The sequence below is a fragment of the Melospiza melodia genome, unplaced genomic scaffold (assembly GCF_035770615.1).
Source record: "Melospiza melodia melodia isolate bMelMel2 unplaced genomic scaffold, bMelMel2.pri scaffold_34, whole genome shotgun sequence".
NCBI lineage: Eukaryota > Metazoa > Chordata > Aves > Passeriformes > Passerellidae > Melospiza > Melospiza melodia.
This window is the reverse complement of record NW_026948659.1, coordinates 4,919,599-4,944,274: the sequence shown is the minus strand read 5'-3', so window position 1 is coordinate 4,944,274 and position 24,676 is coordinate 4,919,599. Positions and strand designations below refer to the sequence as shown.

Sequence of the window (24,676 nt, the reverse complement as noted above, 5' to 3'; positions counted from 1 at the left end):
AATGTGTACCAGAAAAGGAGAATTTGGGTATAAAAAAGGAGAATTTGGGTCCAAAAAGGGAGAATTTGGGCTGAAAATGGGAGAATTTGTGTCCAAAAAAGAGAATTTTTTACCAAAAAAGGGAGTTTGGGTGCTGAGGTGAGAAGTATGGATCTAAAAAAGGGGAATTTTGGTCTACAAAAGGGGAAAATTGGACTATAAAAGGGAAATTTGGGTCTATCGGGGGATTTTGGGACCAACAAGGGGGGATTTGGGTCCAAAAACGGGAATTTGAGTGCCCAGATGGGGAGATTGGACCCAAAAAATGAATTTTGGTTCTAAAAAGGGAAATTTGTGCCCCCAAAAAGGAGAATTTGGGTTCAAAAATTGGAATTTGGGACTAAAAATGGGAATTTGGGTGCAGGAAGGGAAAGTTTGGGGTGAAAAAAGGGAAAATTTGGGACTAAAAATGGGGAATTTTTGTCTAAAAGGGAGAAACTGGGGCCAAAAATGAAAATTCTGGGGGCACAAATTTCCCTTTTTTAGACCAAAATTCCTTTTTTGGCTCCAATCTCCCCATCGGGGCACCAAAATTCCCATTTTTGGACCCACATTCTCATTTTTAGGACCCAAATTTCTCTTTTTTCGTCCCAAATTCCCCCTTTGTTTTTTTATTTGGGGTTGAAAAAAGGAAAATTTGGGACTAAAAAAGGGGAATTTTGGTCCAAAAAGGGAGAAATTGGAACTAAAAATGGGAATTTGGGCACTCAGGTGGGAAGATTGGAGCCAAAAATGGGAAATTTGTACCAATAAAGGGAATTTGGGTGCTCATGTGGGAAGATCAAACTCCAAAAGGGGAATTAGGGCTTAAAAAAGGGAAAATTTGGGCTCAAAAAAGAAAATTGGGGACTAAAAAAGGAGATTTTTTTGTCAAGGAATGGAAAGTTTGGGTCCAAGAAAAGGAATTTTGGGGTGAAAAAGGGGAGAATTTGGGACTAAAAATGGAGAATTTTGATCCCGGAAAGGAAAATTCGGGACTAAAAATGGGAATTTGGGGGATTTTGGTGTCCCAAGGGGGGGAATTTGGGGGAGTTTTGGAGGAATTTGGGGGATTTTGAGGGAATTTGAGGATTTTAGCTGTCCTTAGAGGGAATTTTGTGGGAATTTGGGGAATTTTGGGGGGATTTTTGTGGATTTTGGGCATCCTGAGGGGGAATTTTTGGAGGAATTGGGGGAGAATCTGGGGAATTTTGGAGGATTTTTGATGTCCTGAGGGAGAATTTGAGGGAATTTGGAGGAAATTTGGGAGGAATTTGGGGATTTGGGGGGGAATTTGGGGGATTTTGGGCATCATGAGGGGGAATTTTGGGGATTTTGGGGGAATTTGGGGGATCCTGAGGGGGGAATTCGGGAGATTTTGGGGAAATTGGGGCATTTGGGGGAAATTTGGGGATTTTGAGGGATTTTGGGTGTCCTGAGGGGGAATTTGGGGGATTTACAGGGAATTTGAGGATTTTAGGTGTCCTAAGAGGGGATTTTGGGGAATTTTTGGGGATTTTTGTGGATTTTGGGTGTCCTAAGGGGGAATTTGGGTGATTTTGGAAAATTTTGGGGGATTTTGAGGGAATTTGAGGGATTTTAGGTGTCCTGAGAGGGGAATTTGGGGATTTTTGCAGGATTTTGCGTGTCCTGGGAGGGAATTTTTGGGAAATTTTTTGATTTTGGGGGAATTTGGGGCATTTTGGGTATCCTGAGGGGCACTTTGTGGATTTTGGGGTAATTTGGGGGATCCTGAGGGGGGAATTTGGGAGATTTTGGGGAAATTGGGGCATTTGGGGGAAATTTGGAGATTTCGAGTGTCCTGAGGGGGAATTTTGAGGGAATTTGAGGGATTTTAGGTGTCCTTACAGGGGATTTTGAGGGGCTTTGGGGGAATTTTGTGGAGATTTTTGTGGATGTTGGGTGTCCTGAGGGGGAATTTGGGGCTTTTTGGAGGAATTTGGGGAGAATCTGGGGTATTTTGGAGGATTTTTGATGTCCTGAGGGGGAATTTGGAGGAAATTTGGGAGGAATTTGGGGCATTTGGTGGGAATTTGGAGGATTTTGGGCATCCTGAGGGGGAAATTTGGGGCATTTTTGGGGATTTTGGGTGTTCTGAGTGGGAATTTGGGGGAATTTAAACAATTTGAGGGGAATTTGGGCATTTTGGGGAAATTTCAGGGATTGTGTGTGTCCGGAGGGGGAATTTGGGGCATTTTGGGAGAAATTTGTGGGATTTTGGGGATCCTGAGGTGGCAGTTTTGGGATTTTGGAGGAATTTTGGGGTGTCCTGAGGGGAGAATTTGGCGGGAAATTTCGAGTGTACTGAGGAGAGGAATCTGGGGGGAATTTTAAGGGTTTTAGGGGGATTTTGGGGGAGTTTGCTTGTCCTGATGGGGGATTTGGGGTGGATTTCGGGTAATTTGTAGGATTTTGCTGTATTTTACAGCATTTTGTGTAATTTTCCCCTCAGAAAGTGTCCCTGGCTGGGCTCCCCACACGCTCGGCCCACCCCGCCCGCTTCTCCCCCGATGACAAATTCTCGTGGCACCGCCTGGCCCTGAAACGGAGATTCGGGGTCCTGCTCACCCAGCGGGGCCGGGCCCTGCTCTGAGGGACCCCAAAAACCCAAAATCCCCCCAAAACCCCTATGGAGCAGATGGAGCTCAGTCAAACCCGCTGAGCTGAACGGCATGGGAGGAAAGGGTTAAACAGGAGGGAATTGTGAATATTAAAGGATTTGGGAGCTCGGAGGTGTCTGAGTGTTGGTGGTCAAATAAATTTGGGTTTTTTTCCTGGTTTTGGGGGGGGTTTTGGCGTGTGGGAGGGAATTAATGGCGATCTGTGGGGCGCGGGGGGTGATGGGAGTTGGAGGCGTGGGTATAACGGGAGTCTGTGGAGCGCGGGGGATGATGGGAGTTGTATGCGTGGGTATAATGGGATCAATGGGCCGCAGGGGTGGATGGGAGTTGTATGCGCGGGTATAATAGGGATCTATGGGGTGCCGTTGTAACGGGAGTCCATGGAGCGCAGGGGATGATGGGAGATATATGCGCTGGTATAACGGGGTTCTATGGAGAGCGGGGGAGGATGGGAGTTGGAGGCGCAAATATAATAGGGATCTATGGTGCATGGGGGATACTGGGAGTCGTATGCACGGATATAATAGGGATCTATGGGGCGCGGATATAACGGGACTCAATGTGGCGCGGAGGATGATGGGCGATGTAGGCACCGATATAATAGGGACCTATAGGGCGTGAGAGATGATGGGAATTGGATGCGCGGGTATAACGGGGCTCTATGGGGCGCAGGGCATGATGGGAGGTGTAGGCGCGGATATAATGGGGCTCAACGGGGCGCGGGGGATGGTGGGAGTTGTATGCGCGCGTATAACAAGGGTCTATGGAGTGCCCGGGGTAGATGGGTGTTGCCTGCTGATGTAAGGCAAAGCGACCTGGTTTCGAGGAGCAGCACGGCGACCCAAACTCACCAGGGTCGCTCGAGCCAAAGAGCATGCAGATACCAATGTGGTAGATGGTCAAAGGCCTTTATTGTCCCATCTCACGGGGTTTTATAGTCTAAGGGGTCTCTCTACGTCAGAGGGGGTCTGCAGTACTATCTATGGTTAGTAAGGAGTGGAAAGTTACCAGCATTACTATCGTTAGGGGGAATACATTCCTAGTTACATTCCTAGGGTGATCTCTTATCTCAGGGGATTAGGGGAAATGGAATCCTGCCACTTTCCATCACATCGTGTGATCTTCCGATCGCCTGTCCCTATCTACCACATCTCCCCCCGCCTTTTTCACAAATGAATGAGGAAGTCATATACATAGGAAATGAAATGAGGTATAGGGTTGAATTTCACCAAGGAAAAGGGGTTTGGTAAACCTGAGTAAGTTTTTGCCAGGAAGTTTAGAAAATCTTGCGACTGGCAGTGTTCCCTGGTTGAACTCACAGCATTTGTTGCCGGCCTATGAACAGGATGTTGGTTTGTTCTAGGCGGGTCTGAACGAATGAGACTAGCTTGTTCAGCAGGCATGGTCCGAAGGTGACAGCTAAAAGTAGCATTGCCAATGGACCTATTAGGGTAGAAATCAGGGTAGTTAGCCATGGTGATTGATTGAACCAGGACTCGAACCAACCCTGTTGGGCTTCCCTGTCTTTCTGTCTCTGAGCCAGTCTGTTTCGGAGTTCCGCCATGGAGTCTCTTACGACTCCCATGTGGTCCGCATAGAAGCAGCACTCCTCTTTCAAGGCGGCACACAGGCCTCCTTGCTGCATGAATAGGAGGTCCAGTCCTCGCCTGTTCTGCAAGACCACTTCTGAGAGTGAGGAGACTGACTTCTCTAGAAAGGAAATGGATTTCTCGATCCTTTGCAGGTCCTCATCGATGGTCATTTGCAGCTGGGACAGTCCTTGGTGTTGGGTCGCTAGGGCTGAGACACCCGTTGCCATTCCGGCTGCTCCTAGGCCGAACAGTATTGCGATAGTTATACCTGTCATTATTTCTCTTTTGTGGAGATGGCTGGGTTCCTCAAAAAGGTGGTACACTTCTTCGTCTGAGTGGTACAGGACCCTAGGAACAATCAGAACTTGGACACAAAAGTCGTTAGAGTCATTGAATTTGGCAAGGAACACACAGGGACTCACTCCGGATCGCTGGCAAACCCACATCCCAGATGCGGATGGGACTACCCACTTATTGTTTTTCCTGTCGGGCTTGACAACTTTGGTGCAGATGTTGCCTTTCCGTCTAGCTAGGGTTGCATTGCCAAACCATCTGCCCTGGCCTGTGACTTGACTCAGGGTGATTCCTTTGCGGGGGGTATCCCATCTGCACTGGTGACGGGCATCGGCTGTATAGTAACTGAAGGGAGTGTTTAAAGCGACTCCTTCGTAAAAGGGGGGTTTAACATCGTAACTAAGCCAACAGGATTTGGTTAGGTTAGGGTTGGATTCGTTCAGGGATAGAAAGGTAGCTTCTAGCATGCGAAGGATTGGGTCTGAGTCCAACCCGGCTGAGCGGTCTATCTGAAAGATTTCCGCACGGCTGGTCGGGATATTGGTGACCCTTGTGGGCAAGGCTTTGGTGTAGGTCGTGTTTTTCCCTTTCTGCACACTTTTAATCACTTTGTTGGGTCTGACCACTCGGGGTGCCAACGGTTGGAGCCTGATAATTCGCACATTCACTCTCTCTTTCGACCCTTGAAGGACTACTGTCCACATTCTGCCTATGGCCCAACTAGGGTGATCTGGCTGCAAAACTGCCATGTTGTAGTCAGTGCATTTCTGAAATTTAGGGATTTTATGACGGTTTCGATAAAAACTTCCCTGGAGGAAGATGGGTGTTTTGCAGCCGGTAGGTGCCCAGGTGAAATGTAAGAATTTTTCGGGCTCTTGTGGATCCCACACAGGCCCCGACGGTCTGGCTTCTGTAACTCTGCTTTTGCAGCCCTAGTGCCCACAATATCCCCACCCTGGGTGATTGCAGTAGCTTTTCCCAGGGTTTGAAGCTGGGCACCAGTAGGATAGGTACATGTGTGGGGCGTGTGGGGAATAGGGGTCTTCCTTTGGTTTTCCTGGAAACAGGTCAGTAATGTGGAGAACGAAGGATGGGGCGTTCGGTGTGGTGATTTCTTTGAGCACCTTGTCACTACTAAGTTGTCGCATGACCCACCTGAATGGCCGATGGGGGTAGTGATCTGGGCTGGCTTGCCCTCTGACAACAAGCCCCAACAGCAAAATCACACAGAAACACCCTTGATGCTTGGGTCTCACCCGTGCGGGTCTCTCGGGCGCTGCCTGGTGGCTTGGTGGTCTGTCACTTTCCTCTGGAACGGGGATGTTCACGTCACGAGGACGCCCCATGAGCATATCCTGTAAACAGAAACTCGCAACTCTCATCAGTCTCATTCTGCTTGTTGTGAAGGTTGGGCTTGATTGACTTAAGTGGACACCACCTGATTTTGCCGTCCTTTTTGACAGCTTCGTACCCTCGCCCCGTGAGCATCAGCCTCCAGCCCCGTTCCCATTCGCCTAGCTCATTGCTAATTACAACCTGCGGGCCCTCCTCTAACACTCAGGTGGCCCAGTGTTTTTGAACAGGACTGTTTGTTTCATCTCCCCTAAGGAATTGGTTCAGTGCTAGGAAAGCGGTTGCCAGTATACGTGCCTGATCTCCTGGGGAATGGAACTGGCAAAGCCCTCTGCTTTTGCCAACACTTCTATCTTGGTTTTCAGGGTCTGATTTGCTCGCTCAACTATGGCCTGCCCGGTGCTGTTATACGGGATACCTCGCACTAATGTGATGCCCCATTTTGAGGTGAATTCTTGCACTGGTTTGGAGGTGAAATTGGAGCTGTTGTCAGTTTTGATCTGCTTGGGGATACCAAGCCAAGCAATGGCTGTCAGCCAGTGCTGATTGTGGCCTTGGAGTTAGTTTTGTGGTGCTGTGTGGCTTTGATCGTTCCGCTATAAGTGTCCACTGTTGCTGCAAGCCATGCTCGGGGCTTCAGCAGTTGACACAAAGTAAAGTCTGACTGCCAGTTCTCTGAAGGCTTGAGACCTCTCGGGTTGACCCAACAGGTCCATTGGGGTGACTTCTGGCAATGAGGGCAGGTGGCTACCACATGTTTTACATCCGCTGTCGAGATTCCGCATCTCTTCGCCAGTGCTTTGGCTCCGATGTGGAGTGACTCGTGCAGTTGACGAGCTTCCTGCAACGTCCATACACCTTTTGCTGCAGTGTCCGCTTTGTCGTTGCTGATCTGGAAGTAACCTTTGACTGAGTCGTGGCGGTTGATGTGGATGACTGACACGGTGCGTTGTCGTGACGAGAGCGCTTCTTCCGGCATTAGGGCTGCTGCAGATGTTGACACTCCTGGTCCTGCCATGGCTAGGCAGAGCCTTGCCATGAATATAGAGTCCGTTATAATGTTGAGGTGTTCATCTTGGAAGAGTCCGCATGCCAAGACCACTGCTGCTGCCTCCAGTTGTTGCACTGACAGTGTGGGGTCACACGCTTTGACGCAATGCCATTGTTCTCCTGCCTGCCACACTGCTGTTGCGCTTGAAGTCGTGGAGGAAGCGTCTGTGAAGACCGTTGGTCCTGGCTTAGGTCGGTCCATGACCTTTGGCAGCATGTCCATGTCGACAATGGTCAGCAGCTGAGTCCAGGGACGTCTGGCAGAGTAGGAGATTTCTCCTCTTAAGCCGGTGAGAGCGAGGGGTAGGTGCTCTGATATTGTGGTTGACTCCGAGGTCGGCTGCTTGCGGAAAGGAATGTGGATGCTTGTCGGCTCGGTTCCTAGGTGTTTCAAGGCGATTTTCATGATGAGGTTAGCAATGCATTCGATTCCCAGGGAAAATGCATGAGCGGGTCTTCCGAGGACCACCCATTTGATTGGTCGGGACTTTTCGGAAGGTTCTTGGGCCAGTGCTCCCACTCCCCCCTTCGGTGTAAAGTGGACGTACAGGTCCAGTGACATGGCTGGGTTCCACTTGGCAAGTGTGCCAGTGGACATCTGGCTTTTGATGAAGTTGAGGGGGCTCGTTGCTTGCGGTGTCAGCTCCTTGGGATCCCAGGGGTGCTCTCCTTTCAGGAGGTCATGTAAAGGGTCCATGACCTCGGGGGGAATTAGGACGATGTTGCGAAGCCACTGCAGCGATCCCACCAGGCGTTGTATGTCGTGGAGCGTCTTGATGTCTCGACAGACCTTCACCTTGGGGGGGGTCACGTAGGAGCTTGTGATCCCCACTCCCAGGAAGGTCACGCAGGGTCCTCTCTTGATCTTTGTGCTCGCGATCTCAAAGCCGTTGGCCTGAAGGGTTTCCGTGATTGTGGACACCAGGTGATCTACTTGGCTTGCCGATGGCGCAGCGACTAGGATGTCGTCCATTAATTGAATGATGGTCGCGGTGGGGTAGGAGTGTCGGACTGGCGTCAGTGCTCTGTCCACGGTGATTTGGCATATGGTCGGGCTGTCTACCAAACCTTGTGGTAATACTCTCCATTGGAAGCAGAGGTTGGGCTGCTCGCTGTTTCAAAACGCGATGGAAAAGGCAAATCGTTCTCTGTCCTCAGGGTGCAGAGGTATTGAAAAAAAACAGCTCTTGATGTCCAGCACTGTGTACGGCTGCCCTGCGGGGATGGCTGAGTTGGTGGGTAGCAGTGTCTGGACTGGACCCATGGGTCGGATCTTCTTGTTCACTTCTCTCAGGTCGTGGATGAGACGATAACCTTCTCCAAACCTTTTGGGGATCACAAATAAAGGAGTGTTCCATGGGCTGATGGAGGGTTCTATGTGGCGCTTTTGCAGTTCGCGGTCGACCAGTTCCAGCAAGGCTGCCGCTCGAGGCTCTGACAGGGGCCACTGCTCGACCCATACGGGGTCTGATGATTTCCAAGTCACTTTGATTGGCAGCGGAGGGTGTACGGCAGTGGCCCTCAGGATAAATTTGTAATCCTGACTCCTAACATAGCAAGGACATCTTTTCCTATCAGGGGGGGAGAATTTTACAAAATGTAGGGGTAGATTGCCCCTGTCTGTTCTGGTCCCTTTTTCATGTGAAGTGTTGTAGCCACCAGCTGGGTGCTTTTCCACGCCCGGGACTGCCCTCCCACTCCGTTCACTGGAGGGACTTCTTTGAATTGCCAATGTCCGGGCCAATGCACTTGGGGAAAAATCGTGCAGTCTGATCCCGTGTCCGCCGAAAACTGAAACCCTATGACGTGGGGATCCTGACTGCCATAAAGGCGGCATGTCCCCCACACCATCAGGGGCTCCTTCCCTATTTTCATGGCCAGGGCCACCCAGGGATCCTGCTCTGGGGCGTCCCCTGCTGGCCCTGTGGCACCGGCGTGGCTTGTGGCGGTGGAGGATGCGAAAGTACTGCTGGCGGTGCTGCGCAACTCTGCCATTGTGCTGCTGGCAGGGGTGCGAAATTGACTGCTCCCTGTGGGGGCATGGGGTATGAGGGTCCCCTGCCCCACTGGGGGTTGCTGTAGCTGGGCCGCTGCATGTTCCAGGTGGGAGGAGGCTGGATACGGCCCGGGTGCCCCCTCCCTCTCTCATTTCCCTGAGGTCTGGATCTGCATTCCTTATTTAAATGCCCCTTCTTTTCACATGCCCAGAATGGTCCCCTTAGTCTCCCCTGGCGTGGTGGAGCAGCTGCTGGTGGGCGTCTTGGCTGGAGGCAGTTCACTGCCAAGTGGCCTGCCTGGCCGCACTTAAGGCATGCCATCACACTGGTTATTGCAGTGTGAACTGCTGCTTGGATGGGGGCTAGGTGTTCTTCCTTTGCAACATGTCTGATCATGGCAGCAACATTGGACCCAGATGGCAGTGATCTTAAAATGTCCTTGGTGGCTGAGTTGCATTGCTGGCGTAGGCAGTCTGCCAGCACGGGACCCTTCGCCTCTGAGGGTAATGAGGAGGAATCTAATGCTGCCTGAAGGCGGTCCACAAACTGAGTGAAGCTCTCACTCTCACTCTGTTTTATAGTAGACCATGGGGAGGGTTTGGCTATTACTTTGGAAGCAACACAGATGGCTTCTCGGGCAGCACAGGTTGTTGTCATAACCTCATGGGCCCGCAAGCCCTCAGGCTGCGCCTGGGGGTTGATCATAGTGGGGTCTGTGCCCATTAGCCTCTGTATGCTGGAGCCGTGCAGTGGATGGTCAGCTCCCGTTACCAAAGCTAGCTGCTTTATACTGTTGTCCTCCCTGTTTAAAAACTATCATCCCTGCCCATCGAAAATCATCCTGCAAGTCTGCTTAATATCAAAAGGTAGGGTCACCCCTCCAGAAACACTGTCAGTGAGTGTGGAAACCATGGCAGAATTAATTCACTGTCTGCAATCGCTTTAATAATTGCCTTCACGTCTTTCGGGTTTACTGGGGAGTAGGTTCTTTGATTTCCGCCTGCTCCCCCCACCCGGACCGGAAACACCAGTGTTGCCGACGGAGCCCATTCTGCACACACTATTTTTATTTTCCACCAGTCTGTAAGCGGGGTTCAATCTTTCTCTGATAACCCCTTCACCCATGCGGGAGCGCTGTGACGAGTGACCTTACATGCCGCTGCTCTCTTTCTGTTAAAACTAGAATCAGAGTTGGAATCCCCCGGTCCCCTCTAGAGCTCAGAGCTCGAGTATGAGTCCGAGCCGGAAGTCGACTGGCCGGACGTTTCCGGGCTGCTCTGCTGTTTTTTCGGGCTCTGACCCCGCCCCTTCTTGTGGGGGTCGGGCCGTTCCCTCTCCCTGGGCTCCCCCCGCCTCCTGCTGGAGGAGGTCCTTGCCCTATAAGGACCTAATGTGAACTGAGTGCTCTGATTGGTTTTACGGTCCTCCGCGGGGGCCGCCCCTCCTCCCTGCTCGCCCGCGCAGGCGTTGTTAAGCAGGCTGACTGCATTTCCGCCCCCCGTGTCTTCCTTTCCGCCCTGAGCACGCGGTTCGATGCCATTTTGAAATGCATAGGGTGGGGGGGAGTTTTTATCGATCCCTACAGGGTCCGACAATCCAGCCGCTTCCTGCGCCTCCTCTGCGAGCCCCTGCCAAAACGCCCACGCATGTTCCCCCCTCTCTGATGCTAAGTTGGTCTGCTCGGGGGAATCCAGCATTCGCGGTTCCGCGCCGCCGATCTGATCAAAATCCTCTGCGGTCTGCGTTGCCGCGCCCACCCCCAGCTGCGGCATGGCTAATAAACAAGTTCGCGCGGCTTTCCAGGTTTCTTGCTCTTGTCGAGCTTTTTGCAGAGCCTGGATAACTCTGCCCCATGATTTCAGGGCTTTCCCTGAGCCTGAGCACATGGTTTCCTCGGCCACAGCCTTTGTACAATATCCCAAACCCCTGAATGGAGGATTTCTATTGGGCTTTCTATGGCCCCAAGCTTAATCAGTCTCGGTAATGCAAGACATAGATCTTTAAGCTTACACTCAATGCCCCATTGCGCATGCATCTGAGTTACAATCTTCGCTATGGCTTCCATGGTCTACGTGGGTCCAGGGGCGTTCCCCCCCCTGCTGCACTAGGCCAGCTGTGCAGCTGCTGGTCCTCTGTCCAGGCAAATCCCATTACCGAGCTCCCTCACGGGTGTCGGCACCAGTTGTTGCCTTCTGATATAAGGCAAAGCGACCTGGTTTCGAGGAGCAGCACGGCGACCAAAACTCACCAGGGTCGCTTGGGCCAAAGAGCACACAGATACCAATGTGGTAGACGGTCAAAGGCCTTTATTGTCTCATCTCGTGGGGTTTTATAGTTTAAGGGTCTTCTCTACGTCAGAGGGGGTCTGCAGTACTTTCTATGGTTAGTAAGGAGTGGAAAGTTACCAGCATTACTATCGTTAGGGGAGCTCCATTCCTAGTTACATTCCTAGGGTGATCTCTTATCTCAGGGGATTAGGGGAAAAGGAATCCTGCCCCTTTCCGTCACATCGCGTGATCTTCCGATCGCCTGTCCCTATCTACCACAGGAGGTACTCTTTGGGAGGGATGGACAGCATGATAATGACCCAGACAAGGACAGGTGCACAGGGCAAATGCTGCGGAGTCTGACAAATCTGGGGCCATCCCAATACACCACCTTCATTGCAATGATTACTGCTGATACCAACCAAGAGACAGTGGGTTCTGTCACCAACAGGCTTAGAAATTGTGAGAGTGTGATCAATGGCCCAATGCAGGCTCATGTCTCTGCTGTGATTAAGAGCCTACAAGAAGAGATGAGGGTGGAGGGAGGAAGAACAGTTCCCATATGGCACCAGTGCAAGTCACAGGCCCCAAAGTCAGAGCCCAATGTCCCCCAGCAAGAGAGAGAGAGGGTACGTACACCCCACGAGCTGACCTGTGGTTCTTCTTGCATGACCATGGGGAAGACATGGGAAGGTGGGGTGGGAAACCCACTTCTGTCCTGGCAGCATGGGTGCATCAACTCAAGGAGGCAAACACTAACTGAGGGAATTCCTCTAAAGTGAAAGTAGCCTCAACCTCCCGTGACCGAGCTGCCAGGTGTGATCTGTCAGATCCCCTTGAAGGAACCTCTACCATGTATGCCCAGGAAAGAAATAATAACAAGGGCTGGGGATGTCCTGCCTCTAGCTGTAGAATAGCCGGCCTGTTAGCTAAAGGAGCGAGAAAAAGCTGAGAAGCAAGAAGAAGCTGATAAGGAGCTCTCTCCAAGGCTGTAACCAAGGAGACTGAGAGAAGTGAGGAACTGAAGAAAGATAAGAGAACTTTGCAGCTGGACAAAGTATTTTTAGAAGGTTAGTTGAAATCACTGTAACTTTTCACCAATAGTGTTATGTTGACTTATTGTGGCCAATAGTTAGGATAGAAGAAGCATAAACATTTGGAAAATGTATAAAAGGTCAGCCCTGTTCAATAATGAAGAGTTGCCACCTGAGACTGCTTGTGGTCTCTGCTTTGTGTCATGACTGCCTCGGCAGCGACATCTAGTCAGGAAGAGGCACAGGAAAACCGGATTTTCTGGATGGTGTGGATCCAATGGCCTGGCACATCAGAGCCACAAAAACACAATGCCTTTGTTGATACAGGTGTGCAGTGTACCCTGATACCATCGGGACATGTGGGGGCAGAACCTGTTTCCGTTGCTGGGGTGATGGGGGATCACAGCAATTGACCCTGTTGGGAGCTGAGGGGAGCCTGACTGGGAAGGAGTGGCAGAAACATCCTATTGTGACTGGCCCAGAGGCCCCGTGGATTCTGGGCATAGACTTCCTCTGGAACAGCTTTACAAAGACCCAAAGGGACTCAGGTGGGCGTTTGGAATAGCTGTTGTAGAGGCAGAGAACATAAAGTGGTTGAACACCTTGCCTGGACTGTCAGAAAGCCCATCTGCAGTACGACTCTTGAGGGTGGAAGAGCAATGAGTGCCAATTGCCACCTTGACTGTGCACCACCAGTAGTATTGAACAAATTGAGATGCCATGATCCCCATCCACAGAATGATCCATGAGCTGGAGAGCCAAGGGATGGTCAGCAAAACCCACTCAACCTTCAACAGCCCCATCTGGCCTGTGCACAAATCTGACAGAGAATGGAGATTGACTGTGGGCTATCGTGCATTGAATGAAGTGACTCCACAGCTGAGTACTGCTGTGCTGGACATACTGGAACTCCAGTACAAGCTGGAGTCCAAGGCAGCAACATGATTTGCCACTGTTGACATAGCCAACGTGTTTTTCTCCATTCCTCTGGCAGCAGAATGCAGGCCTCAGTTTGCCTTCACCTGGAGGGCTGTGCAGTCCACCTGGAACCGACTGCCCCAGGGGTGGAAGCACAGCCCCACCATCTGCCATGGACTGACCCAGGCTGCACTGGAAAAGGGTGAGGCTCCAGAACACCTGCAGTGCATTGAGGACATCATTGTGTGAGGGAACACAGCAATGGAAGTGTTTGAGAAAGGAGAGAAAATCATCCAGATTCTACTGGAAACCAGCTTCACCATCAAGAAGAGCAAAATCAAACGACCTTCCTGAAAATCCAGTTCCTGGGTGTAAAGTGGCAAGACAGATAGCATCATATTCCCACTGAGGTCATCAACATGAACACCGCAAAGTCTCCACCAACAAACAAGAAGGAAACACAAGTTTTCCTGCGTGCCATAGGTTTTTGGAGAATGCACATTCCCAAGCACAGCCAGATTGTGAGCCCTCTCCACCTGCAAGAAGAACAGTTTCCACTGTTTTTGGCGCCCTGAGCAGCAACAAGCCTTGGCCCAGATCAAGCAGGAGATCACTTATGCAGTAGCCCTTGGTCCAGTCAGAGGACCAAGAGGTGAAGAATGTGCTCTACTCTGCAGCCAGGAGCCATGGTCTGTCCTGGAGCCTTTGGCAGAAGGTGGCTGGGGATGCTCAAGGCCAACTACTGGGATTCTACAGAGGATCCAAAGCCAACTACACTCCCACAGAGAAGGAAGTCTTGGCTGGCTATGAAGGAGTCCAAGGGGCCTCAGAAGTGATGTGCACAGAAGCACAACTCCTCCTGGCACTGCAACTGCTGGTGCTGGGGCAGATGTTTGAAGGAAAGGTTCCCACCACCTACCACGCCACTGACCCCACATGGAGCAAATGGATTGCTCTGATCACACAGCGCACCCGTATTGGAAAGCTGAATCACCCTGGAATTTTGGAGATAATTACAAACTGGCTGGAAGGTGAAAACTTTGCTCTCACTGATGAAGAGAACCAGGACTAAGTGACAAGGCTAAAGAAGCTCCACCATACAATTAGCTATCAGCAGAGGAAGCACACCATGCTCTTTTCACTGATGGTTCCTGTCGCATCGTAGGGATGAACTGAAGGTGGAAAGCAGCCATATGGAGCCCCAAATGACAGGTTGCACAAGCTACTGAAGGAGAAGGTGGATCAAGTCAACTTGAGGAACTCAAGGCTGTTCAGCTGTCCCTGGACATTGCTGAAAGAGAGAAGTGGCCAAAGCTCTACCTTTACACTGATTTCCGGATGGTTGTCAATGCTCTGTCAGGTTGGCTGGAAAGGTGGAAAGAGGCCAACTGGCAGCGCAGAGAAAAATCAATCTGGGCTGCTGGTGAGTGGAAAGACATTGCCTCTTGGGTAGAAAATCTATCTGTGAATGTCTGCCATGTAGATGCCCATGTCCCCAAGAGTCAGGTGTAGTAGATAGGGTCAGGCGCTCGGAAAATCTCGCGATGTCACGGAGAGCAGCAGGATTCCTCTCCCCGTAACGCCTAGTGATAAAGGATCACCCAAAAATGTAGTCCCCCCTAACATTAGTAACTTTCGACTCCTTACTAACCAATTACAGTAAGGTAAGACCCCCTGACGTAGAGAAAAACTTTCCCAGTAAAAAACCCGACGAGATGGGACAATAAAGGTCTTGAACCGTCCACCATACTGGTGTCTGTGTGTGTTCTTGGCCCGAGTGACCCTGGAGAGTTTGGGTCGCCGTGCCGTTTCCTCAGAACCAGGTTTCCTCGCCTTGCATCAGAAGGCAACAAGTGGTGTCAGAACCCGGGATCGAACCAGTGCCCGGGGAACGGGGATCGCCTGGACAGAGGACGGCGGCTGTAGCGGCGGGTCCGACTACAGCGGACGGGACGCCCTCGAATCATGGAAATTATAGCAAAGGTCCTAAGTCAGGCTCATGAGCAATGGGGAATTAAAGGTGAGCTCAGGAATTCTGATCTTGCTATTGCAAGGCTCCTAGAGCTGGGGACGATCGAATGTCCGGTAAATATATTATATTGGGAAGCGCGGGAGAATAGCACTGCCGCCTCAGTGGAGGACTCTAAGTCCTCAGGCAGTGGTAAAAACCTCAAAGCGTGGGGGAAAGTAGAAGAGGCCCTACGCAAGACGTTAGAAGAACAGGAGACGCAGAAAGCCGCATGTACATGTTTATTAGCTACACCAAAGCTGGGGGTGGAGGCCACGACACAAACTGCCTCTGAGAGCGATCGGATTGAAGGCGGGAACATGCGGGGGCCGGGCGCATTCCACCCATCCCCGAGCCCGAGCCCAGACCCCCCAGAGCCCCCAGGGGACCCCCCGGATCACCCAGGGGAGTCCCCAACCCTCCCATGGAGCCCGCTGGGTCCTGGCCCCCCCGCGGAGCCATCCGAAAAAACCGCGGTTTCTCTATCCGTCCCTTCCCCGGCGGGCGCTGATCCGGCGCAGGAGGCAGAGCAGCGTGCGCGATGCTTCTGGCAGGGACTCACGGAGAAGGCGCGGAACGCGACCAGATTGTTGGACCCCGCCGGGATCGGTAAAAACTCGCCTCCGCCATGTGCGCTTAATGGCGCCTAACCGCATGGCGAGGGCGGAAGAGAAGAGGGGGAAAAGGGCGGAAATGCAGTCAGCCTGCTTAACATCGCATGCGTAGGTGAGCGGGGAGGGGGGGCGGCCCTCGCGGTGGAGCGTAAGACAAATCAGAGCACTCTATTCAAATTAGGTCCTTATAGGGCAAGGACCTCCCCCAGCAGGAGGTGGGGGGAGCCCAGGGGGAGGGAGCAGCACCACCCCTGAAGGGAGGAGTGGGGTTGAAGCCGAACAAAACGGCAGGGAGCTCCGGAAGTGTACCAGCAGTCAGCTTCCGCCTCAGAGCCAAGTAACAGCTGCTCAGACAGATCGGAAGAGCTGACCGAGTCCGGCTGGGACTCGGAAACCGAGAGAGCAGAATTAATGCGGTTTCGAGCGAAACTGAAGAAAGCTTTAAACAATATCGGGAAACAATCGCAACACAAACTCACCGATTAGGGAAAAATAAAAGCAGCTTGTGGGGACCGGGCACCGGCAGCCTCCATGCACGCTTTCCCGGTGGGGGTTGCGGGAGCGCGGGGGAACCAACAAAGGGCATATACCCCAGTTAACCCAAAAGAAGCCAAAGCAATTTCAGAAATAGGGATCAGCTGTAGTACCCACTCTTGAGGACGACCTTTCTAGCAATAACGATCTGCTCACTTTTGATATTACGCAAATAAGCCGCATGCTTTTTGATGGGGCGGGGCGGATTGTATCTAAGCAGGAGTGGCAGGATGACCGCGTTAGCTCGGGCTTCTGGGGAAGGGCAGCAACTCAGCGAGCTGTCCCCAGCCAGCACAGCTTTCCCTGGCAGCACCCTCACTCCAAGCACGCCCGAGAGGGATCTGTAGGAGCTGCGGGAAGACACCTCGCTAGGGACTGTAGATCCCGGTCCTGGGGAAACGGGAGAGGGAGGGGGCACCCGGGCCACACTCAGCCTCCTCCCGCTGTGAATGCGAGACGGCCCATCTACGCCAACCCCCAGTGGGGCAGGGGACCCTCATACCCCATGCCCCCACAGGGAGCAGTCAATTTCGCATCCCCGCCAGCAGCACAATGGCAGAGTTATGCAGCACCATCGGTACCCTCGCACCCCCCACCGCCACAAGCCACGCCCGTGTCACAGGGCCAGCAGGAGGCGCCCCAGAGCAGGATCCCTGGGTGGCCTTGGCCATGAGAATAGGGAAGGAGCCCCTGATGGTGTGGGGGACATGCCGCCTTTATGGCATTCAGGATCCCCACGTCATATGGCTCCAGTTTTGGGTGGACACGGGATCAGACTGCACGATTTTTCCCCAAGCACATTGGCCTGGACATTGGCAATTTAAAGAAGTCCCTCCAGTGAACGGAGTGGGAGGGCAGTCCCGGGCGTGGAAAAGCACCCAGCTGGTGGCTTTAACACTTCACACAAAAAAGGGACCAGGAGTGTCAACATCAGTAGCAGCCCTAATGCTGCAAGAAGCACTCTCCTCACGACAGGGCACCATGTCAGTCAATCACATCAACAGCCACGACCCAGTCAAAGGCCACTTCCAGATCGGCAACAACAAAGCGGACGCCGCAGCGAAAGGCGTCTGGACATTGCAGGAAGTCCTGAAAAAGGCCCAGATCGAGGAGCAGAGAAAGGCAGAGCTGGAGGATGAGAGGGACCACGGGAGAGACGTGGATGAGGAGCTGCAGAAGGGGAAGCAGAAGCTGCTGCAGCGAGCGACAAGGATGAAGCTGGACAAGGAGGAAGATGTGGGGGAACTGAACGCGCTGTTCCTCAGTGCCAAGTGCAACATGATCTGGGACAAGCAAGTCCAGGAGAAGCAGATGATTCTCGAGGAACTGGCGGAGGAAGAGGAGCACTTGAACAAGATGATGGAAATGCAGCGGGAGAAGGGCATGGAGGTCCAGGAGGAGCTGGAGCGCCAGAGGAAGCAGGAGCTGATGAGAGCCCGACAGGGCATTGTGAAACAGATGGAGCAGAATGTAGAGGAGCGGGCATTGAGGGCTGAGGAGCTGTACCAGGAGGGCCAGAGGCAGCTGGAGCGACTGGAGCAGATGAAAAAGGGAGGATCAGAAGGCCTGGGAGCAGAAACAGGAGCGGAGGGCCCACAGGTGGTAATTAGAAACAAGCTAGGCGAATGGGAACGGGGCTGGAGGCTGATGCTCACGGGGCGAGGGTACGCAGCTGTCAAAAAGGACGGCAAATTAGGTGGTGTCCACTTAAGTCAATTAAGTCGGACCTCCATAGCAAGCAGAATGAGACTGATGAGAGTTGTGAGTTTCTGTTTACAGGACATGCTCGTGGGGCGTCCTCGTGATGCGTACATCCCCATCCAGAGGTAAACGACAGACCACCAAGCCGTCAGGCAGCGCCCGAGAGACCCGCACGGGTGGAACCCAAGCGTCAACGGTGTTTCTGTGTGATTTTGCTGTTGGGGCTTGTTGCCAGAGGGCAAGCCAGCCCAGATCACTACCCCCATCGGCCATTCAGGTGGGTCATGCAACAACTTAGTAGTGACAAGGTGCTCAAAGAAATCACCACACCGAACGCCCCATCCTTCGTGCTCTGCATCACCGACCTGTTTCCAGGATGACCAAAGGTAGACCCCCATTCCCCACACGCCACACACATGTACCTATCCTACTGGTGCCCAGCTTCAAACCCTGGGAAAAGCTACTGCAATCACCCGGGGTGGGGACATTGTGGGCACTGGGGCTGCGAAACCATTCTCACAGATGCCAGACTGTCGGGGTCTGGGTGGGGTTCTACAAGAGCCCGACAAATTCTTAAAGTTCACTTGGGCACCCACCGGTTGCAAAACAGCCCTCTTCCTCCACGGAAACTTTTATCAAAACCACCATAAAATCCCCAAATTTCGAAAATGTACAGGCTACAACATGACAGTTTTGCAGCCAGATCACCCTAGCTGGGCAATAGGCAGAACGCGGACAGTAGTCCTTCAAGGGTCAAAAGAGAGAGTGAATGTGCGAATTATTAGGCTCCAACCATCAGCACCCCGAGTGGTCAGACCCAACAAAGTGATTAAAAGCGTGCCGAAAGGGAGAAACGCGACCCACCCCAAAGCCTTGCCCACAAGGTTCGCTGATATCCCGATCGGCCATGTAGAAGCCTTTCAGATAGACCGTTCAGCCAGGTCAGATTTAGATCCAATCCTTCGTATGTTAGAAGCTACCTTCCTATCCCTGAACGAAACTAACCCTAACCTAACCAAATCCTGTTGGCTTTGTTACGATGTCGAACCTCTCTTTTACAAAGGAGTCGCTTTAAACACTCCCTTCAGTTACTCCACAGCAGATGCACCCAACCAATGTAGATGGGACACCCCCCGCAAAGGAATCACCCTGAGTCAAGTCACAGGCCAGGGCAGATGCTTTGGCAATGCAACCCTAGCTAGGCGGAAAGGCAACGTCTGCACCAAAGTTGTCAAACCCGACGGGAAAAACAATAAGCGGGTAATCCCATCCACATCTGGGATGTGGGTTTTCCACCGATCTGGAGTGAGTCCGTGTGTGTTCCTTGCCAAATTCGATGACTCTAACGACTTTTGTGTCCAAGTTCTGATTGTTCCTAGGGTCCTGTACCACGCAGATGAAGAAGTGTATCGCCATTTTGAGGAACCCTGTTGGCTCCACAAAAGAGAAATATTAACAGGTATAACTATCGCGATGCTGCTGGGCCTAGGAGCAGCCGGAATGGCTACAGGAGTCTCAGCCTTGGCGACCCAGAACAAAGGACTGTCACAGCTGCAGGCAACGATTGACGAGGAACTGTGGAAGATCGAGAAATCCATCTCCTTTCTAGAGAAGTCAGTCTCCTCACTCTCCGAAGTAGTCTTGCAGAACAGGCGAGGACTGGACCTCCTGTTCATGCAGCAAGGAGGCCTGTGTGCCGCCTTGAAAGAGGAGTGCTGCTTCTACGCAGACCACATGGGAGTCGTTAGAGACTCCATGGCAGAACTCCAAAACAGACTGGCTCAGAAAGACAGGGAAGCCCAACAGGGTTGGTTCGAGTCCTGGTTCAATCGATCACCATGGCTAATCACCCTAATTTCTACCCTAATAGGTCCATTGGCATTGCTGCTTTTAGCTGTCACCTTTGGACCATGCCTGCTGAACAAGCTAGTCTCATTCGTTCAGACCCGCCTAGAACGGGCCAACATCCTGTTCATAGGCCGGCAATTTACTGCTGTGAATTCGACCAGGGAACACTGCCAGTCACAAGATTTTCTACCCAGGTTCACCAAACCCCTTTCTTTGTCAACAACCCCATGCCTCATCTCAGTACCTATGTATATGACTACTTCGTTCATTTGTAAAAACGGGGGGGGATGTGTAGTAGGGTTAGGCACTCGGAAAATCTCGCGATGTCACAGAAAGCAGCAATATTCCATTCCCCCTAAAGCCTAGTGATAAAGGATCACCCAAAAATGTAGTCCCCCCTAACATTAGTAACTTTCAACTCCTTACTAACCAATTACAGTAAGGTAAGACCCCCTGACGTAGAGAAAAAACTTTCCCAGTATAAAACCCGAAGAGACGGGACAACAAAGGTCTTGAACCGTCCACCATACTGGTGTCTGTGTGTGTTCTTGGCCCAAGTGACCCTGGAGAGTTTGGGTCGCTGTGCCGTTTCCTCAGAACCAGGTCGCCTCGCCTTGCATCAGAAGGCAACAGTCAGGCTAATGCAGAACACTGAAACAATGAGCAGGTAGGTCAGGCTGCAAAGATAGAGGTGCCAAAGATAAACCTAGACTGGGAACATAAAGGAGTTATTCCTAGCTCGATGGGCCTGTGATGCCTCAGGCAACCAGGGCAGAGATGCCACCTATAAATGGGCACGAGACCGAGGGGTGAGTCTAACCATGGACAGTATTTCTCAGGTTATCCATGACTGTGAGACGTGTGCTGCAATCAAGCAGGCCAAGCGAGTAAAGCCCCTCTGGTATGGTGGGTGGTGGTCCAAGTACAAGTACACACTGGGGCAGTGTGATGGAGCCCTGGCAGATTGACTCCATCACACTGCCCCAGACACGCCAGGGCAAGCGCTATGTGCTGACCCTGGTGAAAGCCACCACTGGATGGTTGGAAACCTACCCTGTGTCTCATGCTACGGCCCGAAACACCATCCTGGGCCTTGAAAAGCAAGTCCTGTGGAGACATGGTGTGGGAGGATCTTTGTTCATTTGTCCAGGTGTCCATGGGGTTGGGTTTCTTACCTACGTACAGGCAGTCATTTGGTGACAGGGGGACTCCCACCTAGAATGTAAGAGCGTATCGTCTATGCTTTCCATAGCCATGCAAAGATTGTCTGGCTTTAATGACTTTGCCAAAGTGACCCAGATGTTTTGTTTTGGCTGAGGGATGATCCAGCTGGTGGTCACTTGGATACAGATGAGGGTGCTGATAAAGACGATGCCAATGATGGCACTGGTACTGCTGCGGGGTGCCCTGGAGAGTATCACAGGAAGAATCATACTTCTTCTTTCCAACTGTGTAGTTTTCACTTGTGGATGGTAAAACCACACATTAGTTGACTTATTTTAAGACATTCTTAAATATTCTTAAGTTCTCCCTATAGCTCTTACCAGCTCCTCCCAATCACTCCCTTCACTTTTTTAAGGGAAGTTTGAGGCAGGAAAAAAGGAGTAGTTTCAAGAGGGGAAAGAGGGAGGGGTAGGGATAAAGGGTCACTGGTAGAGGGATGGAAAAGGGATAGGTGTGTCTGCATTTGAGGTTGACATGGACATTATCAGTGGGATATATCTGTGTGTGATGAGTGTCCTTGCCACAATGTTTGGATATGTGAATTTCTTTTTTCTTCATCTCCAAGAGAAAGCTGCTTCTGTGGCATGGTGGGAGAGGGAGCTGACTTTGTGTTCATTCAAGGGGTCGTCTTCAGATCTGTGGTCTACATAGGGACTGATAAATCTTCTGGGAATCCACCGGGGTCCTGTATCTGTAGAAACACAAGCATATTCTGTCACCCACATAATGAGAGGCTATGGCTCTTCAATAATTTTAGATTCATGATTCTGGTCAAGTACTGGAGGTCTTTCTTTGAGGTGTGTGTACATGTTGTTATGAGAGTGCTTTAAGACAGGGGGGTTTGGTTCTTTTTGAGAGCAATTCATGAAAGGTATATGACATTAGAACTAATGAAATTCAAATAACGTAAAGTACTTTGCACAGTCTATCCTGTATAGAGAGAGCCAGGGGCTATGTACAAATCACAAACGGGAAAGGCACTGCTGTGGAACGTGCCTTGAGCTGTTTTATTTTTCAGCATCAGTCTCATTACACGGTTGTGACAATGCAAAGATGCCAGCAGCTCACATCCCAAGCAGCTGACCAAGAACTTAATAGTACAACTTAATTTATAAGTTTTTTTAACCAATCCCACAAAGCAAAAGCATATTGACAGCAGTTCTATCCAACCACTATAAGCACATGTACCTTTGGTAAAACCAACGCTTGCTTATTTTGAATACAATACCTGCTTGTAAGCTTTAAAACACAATGCACATAGCTCCATTATTAAGCTTCAAACTTCCTAATATGTTGTCAGAAAAACTTTTCTGTATCTTAGGGAGTTATTCTAGAGAAGCGTTAAGACATAGACCGTTGTTCTATTTCTCCTTGCTTTTCTACTTTTTAAATAATTTTTCTGCTGACCTATCTCATGGCTACTGCTTAGCTCTAATCACAGTTCTGCTGCCTCTGAGGCCTGCCTTTTGCAGCTTCCCCGAAACCCTCTGATTTTGTGGATTCCCACACTGAACACAAGTTCAGCTATTTTAAATCAAATGCTCACTGATGTAGATAGCATTAGACATGGCACACTGCAAAATAGAGCTGCTATAGATTTTTTGCTGTTAGCACATGGGCACAGGTGTGAAAATTTTGAAGGAATGTGTTTTATGAACCTACTCTCTTCGATTCACAGGAAACTCAAACAACTGGAAGACAACATGGAGAAATTGACTGTGAATGATTGGGGCTTGGATGAATGCTTTGAGGGATGGGGAATAACTGGATGATTGAAAGATACCTTAAAGGGAGCTATGTTATTACTAGTAGTTATTATTATATTGCTTAGTATTATTCCACACATAGTGAAATTGGTGAGCTGCTTGGTAGAAAAAACAGTGAAAAGGATTTGGCTGGTGCAAGAAGAATAAGAAGGGGGAATTGTAGCAATGTATCTGAACGACTTGGGCCACACTGTGCACCAGCCATACCACTTGTAGTCATTCTTATCAGAGCCCTCTGGAATTCATCAAGGTTACTAAGACATAAACTGTGCTAAATGAAGAAAGAAAAGGCTGAGAAACAGAATACCAAGACCACAAGAACTCGATAACAAAGGGCTGTGAACCACCTGAACTGAAACCAGTCACATACTCCGAGAAGTGCGTGCAGAACACAAGGACAAGAGAGAGGCTCCAATGAAGAAGAGTGTGATCAGTGTATGCAGTAGGGTTAGAATGTATAAATAGGTGCATAATGTAAAAAATAAATGGCTTCTGCTTAATCATACTGGTTAGTAGCATGGGAGCCCTGTTTGCCTGGGTAGGAGGGAGGATTCTTTTCCATAAAAAGGAAAGCACTGAGGCAGGAGCAGGAGACAAGTGACCCTTGCAGGCCTGGGGCCTCATTGCCTCCTTGTCCCTGCTCAGCAGCCTGGCAGGGGCTGCCCCATGCTCCTGCCCTTGCCATTGCACATCCCCACATGCCAGTGCCCATCCCGGCAAGAGCCCTGAGCAAGGAGGGAGGGACAGCATCTGCCTGGCCAGGGGCTGGGGCTCAGGCCTTGGCCCTTGGCATTCCTCAAACACACCCAGCTTTGCTCAGCACCAGAGACACCTTGGCCTTGTTTGTCCCCAGCTGTCATCACTGCCTCCAGTGTTCTGCTCTAACTGGAAACTGGGAACACATTCTCAGAGAGACTTATTAAACTTTTAGAAACTTTGGAGTTTCAATTTAACTTGGAGTTCTTGAGAAGTTTTTTGAACACTCTCTCAGAGACTGAGTCTGATGTAAACAACACCAATTCACTGAGGGGCTCATTAAAGTCCTTGTGCTGTTTCTGTGCTGCTGAGCTTTAAAGGAACAGCTCTTGCCAGCACCAGCTCCTCTCCCAGCCCAGCAGGGCTGAGGGCTCTGCCTGCAGGCACTGAGGGGACAGGAGCCAGGCAGAGACAGGCTGAAGGCAATCAGGATTGGGAAGACATTGAGCTGAGACTTCACTTGGGGAAAGATCTTCACAGCCCTGTGCATGGTGAGTGTGTGGATGCAGGGCAATGTCCCCTGTGCTCCTGGAGGGATCTCCTGAAGCCAGCACACCCCACAGCCTGGGGGATGTGTCAGGAGGACTCTCCCAGTTTCTCTGGGGCACAGGAGGAGGGGGAGGAGGATGTGCTGCAGAGCAGGGCTGCCCTGGGCACCGTCAGAGGGACAGGGCAGGACGGCTCCTGCTGCCAGGGACAGCTGCAGGGGCTGAAGCTGGGGCTGCAGCCAGGGCTGCCCAGGACTGTCCTGCAGAGCAGCTCCTGCAGCCCTCAGGGCTCTTGGCCAGCCCAGGGCATGTGCCACCTGCCAGGGGCAGCTCTCAGCCTTCCTGGCAGCTTCCCATGGATGCTGCAGGGGAGAAGTTGGGGGTGGAAGGAGCCACCCCCATCAGGGCAGATTCCTCCTGCTCTGGAGATGGTGCTGCATGGCCAGGGCTGCTCTCAGCTTTCTCCTAAAGGGAAGGGAAAGGGGCTGTCAGCTTTGGCTGTGTCACTGAGACTCCTGCACTGTCAGCCTGGGCGTCAGCAGATGGGCCTCAGATCTCCCTCAGAAACGGCC

The 24,676-nt window shown here is 51.4% G+C and overlaps 1 protein-coding gene across 1 annotated transcript in view; it reads left to right on the top strand.

The window, feature by feature from the left end:
- Window positions 1-18,151, top strand: part of LOC134434244 (olfactory receptor 14C36-like) — a 136,142-nt gene extending 117,991 nt beyond the window's left edge. The window contains exons 2-3 of the mRNA XM_063182927.1: window positions 15,900-15,935; window positions 18,101-18,151. Coding sequence (XP_063038997.1) covers window positions 15,900-15,935; window positions 18,101-18,151 — 87 coding nt within the window. The remainder of the gene's footprint in view (window positions 1-15,899; window positions 15,936-18,100) is intronic.
- The last annotated feature ends 6,525 nt before the right edge of the window (window positions 18,152-24,676 follow it).